The following is a 10,463-nucleotide window of genomic DNA, read 5'->3' on the forward strand; positions in this document are numbered from 1 at the left end:
GCATTGACCAGAAACTCAAATTAAATAGTGCAGGTCATTAAAACTTTTCTTTGTTTCTGTAGAACATGAATATTTATATTTTATTTTACAACCAAGTATTCTGGTAGATGGATATGACATATTATTGACATAAAAGTTCAAGGTTTGTGAGACAGGGAGAATCTTCACCTGAAAATTCAGGAAGGATTTTAGCAAAGCTGACAACCCAAAATTACAGCAACTGCACAAAGAAAAATTTAAAAGAAAGATTGTAAATACGGAGAAAACAAAGAGCTCCCCAATAAGATCAGAAGCAGCCTGGAATGCTTTGTCCTCGTTGAAAGGCCGAATCTCAACCTAACTGGAGTAACCATATATTCTTCTCTGGATATTTGTGGAGATTCGATGATCTGCCTACAAAAACAGTTAGTGTTCAAACTGTTATTAAAGGAATGGCCGGGAGAAAATGCACAATACCACAAGGTACGAAATAACATGATAATTGTGGACAGCTCGACAACAAGAAGAAGCATTGACAAAACAAAAATTAGAAGTCAAGGTCAGCCAGCGCCGCCGCCGAGGCTGCCCCGCTGCCACCGCGTGTGCTCCATGTGTCGTCGCCGCTGCGCACGCCGGATCCGCCGAGGTAGGCGCTGGATCCGTCGAAGTTATTGTTGGATCTGCCGCCGCCAGGGAGGGAGACGACGGAGATTGGAGAGGCACGCGGAGCCACCGCCGCAAGGGAGAAGAGGTCGGACGTAGCGGGAGAGGGGGCGAGGAGCTGCTGCCGCAAGTCGCTCGTCGCCCGCCAATGTCGCCCTCGCCGGCCGAGCTCGATCCATTAGCCGCCGCCGGAGAGGATCTCAAGTGCGGGCCCTGGGGGGCAGTGGAGGAGGTCGAGGGGCGCCCACTGCCCACCTCAACCACCTCGCCGACGTCGAACAACGGCACGGCCTCATGGCGGCGAATGGCCCCGTCAGGGCGCGCCGTCGGAGAGGATCTCAGGCAAGGGCCCTGGGGGCGGCGGACGAGATCGACACTGGCGAGCGGCACCAGAGGCGGGGGGGGGGGGGGGTGAGATCGAGGGCGGTCTAGGGTGAAGGAATAAGTCTTGGGCTGTTTGGTCTTGGTCTTGCGGTGTCCTACCCTTGTTTTTTCAGCTTTCAGTTACTAGGACATCATCTAGAACAGGTTGTTAGGATGTTCTAGGACAGGTGGTTAGCGTGCTCTAGGACAGGTTGTTGAGATGCTCTAGGACATCATCTTTTAGACTAGTAGGCAGCTATAAATATGTATCCAACCCTCCCCGAAAGGCATGACATTTGGTGATAAGTAAACAGAAAATTGCTCCAAGTTTGAGTGTCATCCTCGCACCAATGAGAGTAACAATTGAGATACTAACATCTGGTATCAGAGCCACACTTTCCTGTAGGTTGAACATCTCTTGCTCCCCCTTCCCAAGCTCGAGTGAGCACTCAGCCACCACCACCAGCAGCAGCAGCACCGGCTGCTCCTGCCCCTTTCCCTTTCCCTTCTCCACGCAGCAGCCCCTTGGAGGCGCGCTATGTCCGACGGACAGTCTCGGCGTTCAGGCGCCTCGAGCACACGGCGTCAGCAGGACGCCGAGCTCGCTGCAGCGCAAGAGCGCAGGCGAGCAGCGGCACAGACCACAGCAGCAGCAGCAAGGGCAGCAAGGCTGGCGGCAGCGGAGTTGGTGGCGATCAGGGCAGAGGCAGAAGCAGAGGAGGCGGAAGATGTAGCACGTGCGGCGGAGGCTGAGGTTGAGACCTTGCGCAGCAGCATCAACGGCTCCATCGTCGGCGACATCACCGCCGACAGGGACCTTGAGGAGCTGGCAAGAGGAAGGGCGCGGGAGCGGACAGCACGATGGGCAGCAACGCACCCCCATGGCGGCGGCGGTCCAGGGGACCACGCACCCGCCGACGGCGTCCCAGGCGGGGGCGCGCGCAGCAACGGTAGCCCAGACGGGCCCAGGCGTGCCGACGGCAGCCCAGAGCACACACGCGGCGGTGGCTACCCTCCCGGTGGTGGCGGCCGGATCTACGGAGAGCGCGGCCCCCACAGGCAGCGCGACTCTCCCTCCCCTGACCGGCGCCATGGCTACCACGGCATCCAAGCGATGGTCAGAGACTTTGGTCCCGGTGGTGGGTGGCCTACCCTCACCAAGACCAACTACATCGAGTGGGCTGCGGTGATGAGGGTGAGGCTCCTGGTGCGGCACATGTGGGAGGCAGTTCGGTATGGCGACATCGACTACGATGAAGACCAACGGGCGCTGGATGCCCTCATCGCTGCAGTTCCGTTCGAGATGCAGTTCTCGCTTTCGCAAAAGCGGACTGCCAAGGAGGCCTGGGACGCCATCGCAGTGGCACGCATCGGCAGCGACCGCGCCCGCAAGGCCACGCTGCAAGCACTCCGCAAGGAGTGGGAGAACCTGGCCTTCAAGCCAGGTGAGGACATCGATGGTTTTGCCCTCCATCTCAACACTGTTGCAGAAGATGGTGCAGTACGGCGATGACACCTGCAACGAGGAGAGAGCTATCGAGAAGCTCTTCCGCTGCATCCCAGAGAAGTACAAGCAGATCGCCCGCACCATCGAGTCTCTATTGGACCTCCATGATGACGATTGAGGAGGTGATTGGTTGCCTCAAGGTCGTTGACGGCGATGAGCCACAGCCCCTCTCCGGGCCCATCACCATTGGCGGGAAGCTCCATCTCACTCGGGAGCAGTGCGAGGCCTGCCAGGGTGATGTGAAAAAGAGGGAGTCCTCCTCGGTAGGCGGCCGCAAGCGCAGCAATCTACGTAAGGGTGCGGAGGCGTCCAGGTCAGGCTGCGAGGACGCATCCGGGGTGGAGCCCGCGGAGGCGTCTACGGCGGCACCACCGGCAACCGCAGGCCGACGCTAGACGACGCCTGCCGCAACTGTGGCAAGTCTGGCCACTGGGCCAAGGACTGCCGACAACCACGACAAGGCTAGGCCAACGCCGCACAAGTGGAGGTAGAACCGGCCCTGCTCCTGGCACACGCAAGCATCGAGCTATCTCCAGCGGCACCGGCCGCATCGGCTTTCCTCCACCTAGAAGAGCCAAAGGCACACGCCCTTCTTGGCGACGGCTCCAACAACGACAAGACTGATGGGTGGGTCCTCGACACCGGGGCCACCCATCACATGACCGACCGACGGGAGTTCACTGAGCTTGATCCCAGCGTCCGAGGCTTCGTCAAGTTTGGGGATGCCTCTGGCGTGGATATCAAGGGCACCGGCACCGTCATCTTCACCACCAAGTCTGGCGAGCACAGGCTGCTCACCAGAGTCTACTACATCCCCGCGCTGAGGAACTCTATCATCAGAGTGAAGTAGTTTTATCTCTTAGAGTGAGAACACCTTTTGGGCTAAACATGTTTACTCGAGAACCCAGGTATACTACTTAGAAACAGAAATTACTTATAACCAAAGGTAAGTGAAGTAGTTTTGTTTCCCTAGTTAGAAACATATAAAGCACTAACCAGATGCTAAGAGTTTGCTAAAGGAAATTCTTATTGCCCACCAATGCTAAGTAGTACTACAAAAAACAACATAGAACTAAAAAAAAAAACTACATTACATGGTAGATTTATTGCCAACCAATGCAAGTTAGCTGGATAGAAAAGGCAACTTAAGCATAGATCTGTTGTACATAAATGATTGGAAGAAAATACCAATATAAACCATGGTTTGGAATCACTAGTACATGGAGCACAACAAAAATATGAAGGGCAAAGACTTACATGATGAAATATGAAGCATAAACATTTTGGCATAAGTCGTAAATTTGATGCTTCTCCCCATATAAGAAGATAAAGAGCTATGTATAGAAGTTTATGTTGCTGGATCTCCTGTTTCACAGAGGGTAACATGCGGATGCAGTACAAAGAGGCATAGCATTGTTAATACAATACTTCCTAAACATCCACCTTAGCTGATTTTTAGTTATTTTGCAAGTATTTTGAGAAATGAAATATTATGCAGGTCTACCATATGTTGCTTTTTCTCCCCAAAAATTTGCACCATGTCAGATAGTTTTCAAATTGTTTCGCCAATAATTCATCTACTGCTATGTCATCAAGCTAAAAGGAACGGAGAGAAGTATCAAAATAATACTAGTGAAGTGGTTACCAGAAGCTATGCCAATCGGTCAAACTTGTCAACCAGTGAAGGCAAACGATCCATCCTAAAATCATCCAACAGACTTGCATTCTGAATACTCTTCTTGATTTTAGTATTTGAATAAATCTGTAGAACATCGTAATAACATTCACAGGGACATGCACTGCAAAAACTTTGAAACAAGAAAAATGTAATAGTGCATGCAATGATGAAGTAAAATGATTACCTCTTCTCTACCTCACTGATAACCAAAAATTCCAAAATACCTTTTGTCAATTCATACAAATCGTTGATCGCACAAAGCATGTAATTATCCTTCTTAATTTTCCTAAAGAGTTGCACACTTTTTCTAGTAAAATTGGCTACCATATCCACTGTTTCTGAAAACTACCATTGGAAACAAGCATAAGATGATATGTTCTTTTAGTAGATTTGATACACAGACATATTACAATAAATAGTCCAAGACATATATGCTAGGGAGAAATTAGTAAATACTTTGAATAGTTTCTGAATAAAAGCTAATGATAAAATAATTATGTCCAACATGGTTGTGATTGATGAGACAATACATTAGTGGCTAGTGCTAACTCATTAGTGATAAATAATAAGTAGCTAGTGCTTGTGACTAACTATAAAATAACTCCAATATTTGCATTATCCTTAAGTTTTTTTGCTAAGCTGAAATACAATTTTCAAGTATTTACACAAAAAATATAGGATAAAAAAGTCTTGGCAACTTGTGTGCGAAACTACATTATATTTGAAGATGTATGTCTTTTATGATTCACTATCAAATACACAAAACTTCTGTGACATGCCCATAGTTTATTGGAACAAGACAAACTTATGTGGCATCTCAAAAAAGGTGAGTATATTGCTAGTACAACAAATAGAACATGGGCCAACGAATAGAACATGCCAGATGCTAGCATACCTTTTTGCGAGTAAAAACATGGGCCAACGAATAGAACCAGACTTATCCTCTAGTGACATGGGTGTTGTCATCAAGTCCATCTCTCTGCAGAATCAACAAAAACAATTAACAAAGAGTATGAGGTTTAAGTTGTAGATCAGGCCTTACCTATTACTTATTAGATCCTCTGAGCGGAAGCTATTTATTATCCGGTTCCAAACAAGAGCAAACTTTGTCAGATCATGTCTTTCAGCTTTACCTAAATTCTGAAATTGAGCATCATCTGAGAAAAGAGCAATAAGGAAGAAATGTAACATAATAAATAAAGAGGGTAAATATTTTATTTTTCAAGAAACTAGGCAACATTCCCTTTTTCATTGTCATCGTTGAATGCGGAACAAGATAGGTATTCTATGCTTCTGGTAAGATACAAAATCGACTTCTCACCATTTCCATTGTACGAATCTAGATGACTATTACAAATAAGAATGTATAAACGCCAGAAATAAATTTCAGTTTTTATGTCACCTGATCTCACCTCAGCAAGATGATGAATAATACCACACATAGGGATACCACCAAAGATGGTACAAAATACAGAATACACATTAGTGTGTCCAAAAAAAAACCGGAACTATAAAGACAATTAAATAATTTCTGATCCATACACAAATTTTATACAGGTTCACAGAGTCCTCACAAGAAGGGCAATGTTACAGTACATTAAGTAGGAAGCATAGTAGTGTAGTAAAATTTAAATCTAACTATATATTTTCATAAGTATATTAAATGTTTTATTTGAAACTTTGATAAGATATACTTAGCAATTTATTTGTTTTCATATGAAATATTATGCACAAATTTATTGTGATGTTATATATTTTAGTTCTAATTGTACCCGTATAAATTTTTTACTACACTACTACCAGCGTAGTATAAGAAAATCAGATCCGTTGGATCTAAAGTAATGGACGGCTCACAGTTACGGAAGGGTACCTTAAAAAAATCCCACAAGAATTATAGGGGCCCATACAGCAAGAATAGCTCCAGCGTTGCTTTTGACTGGTGCAAAAAAGAAAAGAGGAATGATTGCTTGGGCTACAAATAACATACTGAATTAAGGGCAAATGGATGAAGAGCATAGGAAGCACATTGAGGAAAGAATTCATGCCACTCATACTTATTCACATTGACCTTCATAATTTCTCTTGTGGGCTCCACATGAGGCTTAATCTGGATAAACAATGGTCATGAGGTTGTGTAATTATAAAATAAGCAGTAAATTTCTGAAAACAATGGTCAGGGGGCTGGAGGTTTAATTATAAAATAAAATGGTCAGAGGTCGTTTATCTAAGTTAGTTTGACGAGCATGCATGCGCGCACATGAGAGAGAGAGCACCTCAAACTAGTAGCTAAAAATTTGCTTGGCAACTTAAGTATAGACCTGTTGTACATAAATGATTGGAAGAAAATACCAATACAAACCATGGTTTGGAATCACTAGTACATAGAGGAACAAAAATATGAAGGGAAAAGACTTACATGATGAAATATGTAGCATAAACATTCTGGCATAAGTCGTAAATTTGATGCTTCTCCGGTTCTCCCCATATAACAAGATAAAGAGCTATGAACAGGAGTTTATGTTGCTGGATCTACTGTTTCACAGAGGGTAACATGCGGATGCAGTACAAAGACGCATAGCATTGTTAATAGAATACTTCCTAAACATCCACCTCAGCTGACTTTTAGTTATTTTGCAAGTATTTTGAGAAATGAAATGTTATGCAGGTCTACCATATGTTGCTTTTTCTCCCCAAAAATTTGCACCAAGTCAGATGGTTTTCAAATGTTTTCGCCAATAATTCATCTACCGCCATGTCATCAAGCTAAAAGGGACATATCAGAATATTATTCTATACGGAGGAAATAAGATAGGCAAAGCAAAATATTCAAGTATGGATACCATTTCTTCAGAGGACGACTTCGGGCTCAGGCATGCATGCATACTTGCAAGCAAAAGAATGAGATGCTCCCTTTGATTAGTAACATTTCCTTTCTAACCCCCAGAAGGAAAAAAAAAACAAAACCAAATTAATGAATTGTAAAATCTTGACCACCATTTAATATAATAGTCAAAAGAAAAAAAAGCTTGCAAGAGAACAATACATGGTACTAATTTGAGAATTAAACCAAGAAAAATAACAAGTCTACCTGGAATCCAAACCAACTTTTGATCCATAGAAAAATATTTGTCTGATTTTTATGATCCTTAGTGTTAGAAGAAGGAAGACTGCGAACATTAAACACCGCAGAAACTGCAACTTTGATCTGTAAAAGAGTATACTGGATAAATTCCCATTATTCATTTTCTGTAGATAAAAATGAATTACACATGTCCTAATATTTTTCTAAACAAATGAAAGATTCAATGAACACACAGTTCAGGTTTTTGTTACAGTGAATCCTGACAAGGTTTACAAAATTGTATACTCTTGTTATAAAATTAGATTGCCTATATATATATATTAAACATTTCCAGTTATCTTCGAACATTTCCATGTTAAATTCACATATCAGAAGGCTAAATAAGAATATAACAATGTGGTAGGATATTATGTAATTGCAAAAAACTTCAACATACTGCAGGGTTGAGTAGTGAAATGGCAGATTCACTACCTTTTTGTAGGAGTATAGATTATAATTAACTTCACACAAGTTAAATTCATGCATTTTGAATTGAAAGACAGGGTGCAATCGCTCTAACAAACAGGTTAAAAGGACCTCATTCTGACAATAAATTTACTGGAATACTCCAATGCACATGGTCTTTTGTTATGAGAAAGCATTATTACATAAACCATTATTTTATTGAAAAATGATCTTTATGTTGCTACTTAGCCACTATTATTATTTGAGTAAATATATCCTGTTGGAAGGAGGTCTGATCATTTTTCTTCCAAATGCCATATAGACAACTCAGTACAGATCGCAGTGTCATGAAAAGTTTCAAAGCCTTTTTTAACCATACAAAACATGAAGACAAACTTGGCATTATAAGCATGTCATATGAGAATTATTCTTTAGCATATAGTAAAATCTGAAACACTTATTGATATTTTTCAGTTGGAAAAAATATGGCAAACCTCAAGGAGAAGCATAATTGCTTGTTTATTCGATCCAGTAAACAACGGAAGAATATTATATCGGCATAAGGCTGACTTATCTGCAAAAGTTTCTGTAGCAATGCGTTTCTGCAATTTAACGAAAGCATTAAACATTGAGCATTTTGTACATATTTAAATTTTGTTTTGTTAAATATATCACTACCTCAATGCCAGTTCCGATCTGAACAGCTTCTAGAACTTCTCCCAAGATGGGCATGAGTTCATTAAGCTCATTAGCTTGTATTTTCCTGTAAAATATACAGCAGCAAGAAGCGCAATACATTTTGGTTTGGGTTCAGGAGTTGATAATATTGCAGAAACTAGTCTACACACAATTCTGACTTGTATGACCTGAGGAAGAATCTTACTTCTTGCAAAATAATCTGATCTCTTGAGAATCACTTTTTGCCATTCTCTTGGTAAATGTGCTTTTCTCATCCTGTATGAAAAGAAAATCCAACATGAGGAATATTCTTAATCAACAATGGTACTGATTAATGACAAGATATGCATATATGAGACCCAAAAAAAGGTGAACTTGTGTTGCAAAACTAGAGAAACTCTCTAAGTTATTGTATACCATTATAACTGCACACGAAATGAAGCTTAAATGCATCACACAGACCTTAATGGATGGAATTATACTGTAAGCATGTGGCTTATCTGCATAGTATATGTACCTGTTCAAGTCTACGAAGAAGTGCAGTTTTAAATTGACAAACAACCCTCCCTGTAGAACGTGGATCCATCATATGAGCCTTTTCAAAGGCATGAAATCAACCTATAAAATTACACATTCTTCAGTATTTTGCTAGTATCTCTTGTACGCAAAACTCCCTTTTTCTTTGCAGTATCCATCTAATGATTACAATCTTAGTTCCATAATGGAAACAAACTTTTGACCAAAAAAATGCTCAGCAATGTGAAAGTGAAAAATAGGAAAGGTTCAACTAAAGCGGAACAAGATTGTAATAGAGGTATTTTGCAGGTTAAGAATTTCCCAGTAAGCACTTTAATGATGCATCATTACGAGTATGCCACCTCAAGTAGGATAAATCATCTGTTGTAGCTAGGGGTGGGCGTTCGGTTTACAGTTTTTTAGGCTCGGTTTTTTCAGTTTTGAAAATAAACGGTTTCTGAAAAATGACAACTGAACATGTTTACATAAATTAGCAAACAGATCTAATCAAACCGAACTAAATCAGTTCAGTAAATTCAGTTTTCGGTCAACCGAACATGGTGTGGCGGTGTGACCACTTGTTAGATACATGCACTAGTAAGCAAGCTGTAAGAAGTGCTAAAAATTAAAATGGACAACCAATTGCACAGAAAGCTTATATAACTAGATAATTGATCCCAGATCGAACTCCAACAGACCTTTACCGTACTAGATAATAATATATTGAAATACTGAAGTTCTGAAATAATATATTAATAGATCATACAGCAATACAAATGCAGCAGACCAGCAAGTAAGCAACATTACATGAAACTGAATTAAGTACTTGGACAGAAAAAGGACTTCATTAGTTGATTGCAATCAGCTACCCACTAAATTCAGCATGGCAAAGCCCACAGCTAACATCCAAATATGAAAAACATAGAAGTTAATCAAGATTAGCAAAGACCATGTTCCAGCTCCTAGTCCTAGTAAAACAATATCTCCTAAGACATACATGACCTTTAGGGCTTGGGGTGATTAGGCTTGGGCACAGAAGCCTTGGACTTGGAAGTACAGTCATCTTTTTTTGCAAAAAGTTCTGAAGCATCATCCAAAGAAAAGAAAGCAGAATAGTTAGTCAATGAGCAGCAATAAATTAAGAAAGAAGTAAAAACATTTATCTTTATTTTGTTACCTTCTTCAATTTGGGCCAACTTTTCAGGATCCTCTTCTATGCTGGTAGGAGGCGAACTTCGCAACCAATCTTGTGTGCAAACTAGGGGTTCAACCATAGAAGGTGTGAGTGAACTCATGAAGTCATCACCGACGTGAGCACCAGTGCTGAAGGCAAAGGCGACCGTTGATATAGGAATTGCTAACACATCACGGGCTAAGCGAGATAAATATTGAAAACCTAGCAGAATTGATCTTCCACCACTAAAGAATATCAAATCCCATGTGATCTTCTTCGTTCTCTTCTGCAAGATACTTTTCAGCTTCAGTCTTGGAAGTGCCAATTGCACCATTAGCACTCTTCATATTCTCAGCAATTACAGCTTTCATCAACAAAC

General features: G+C 42.1%; 1 protein-coding gene across 1 annotated transcript; it reads right to left on the reverse strand.

Annotated features, from left to right (window-relative positions):
- Positions 1-107: 107 nt before the first annotated feature.
- LOC107304280 (callose synthase 3-like) lies at positions 108-9,931 on the reverse strand. Its single transcript, XM_040524627.1, has 13 exons — positions 9,913-9,931; positions 8,912-9,012; positions 8,600-8,670; positions 8,395-8,479; positions 8,211-8,318; positions 7,279-7,395; positions 7,031-7,123; positions 6,245-6,297; positions 6,061-6,126; positions 5,233-5,347; positions 5,086-5,169; positions 4,158-4,320; positions 108-393 (listed from the first exon to the last, which is right to left on the reverse strand). The coding sequence occupies exons 2-10, from the start codon at positions 8,981-8,983 to the stop codon at positions 5,344-5,346; spliced, it is 669 nt and encodes a 222-aa protein (XP_040380561.1). The 5' UTR covers positions 8,984-9,012; positions 9,913-9,931; the 3' UTR covers positions 108-393; positions 4,158-4,320; positions 5,086-5,169; positions 5,233-5,343.
- Between the last annotated feature and the right edge of the window lie 532 nt (positions 9,932-10,463).

The sequence above is a fragment of the Oryza brachyantha genome, chromosome 5 (genome assembly GCF_000231095.2).
Source record: "Oryza brachyantha chromosome 5, ObraRS2, whole genome shotgun sequence".
Classification (NCBI taxonomy): Eukaryota; Viridiplantae; Streptophyta; class Magnoliopsida; order Poales; family Poaceae; genus Oryza; species Oryza brachyantha.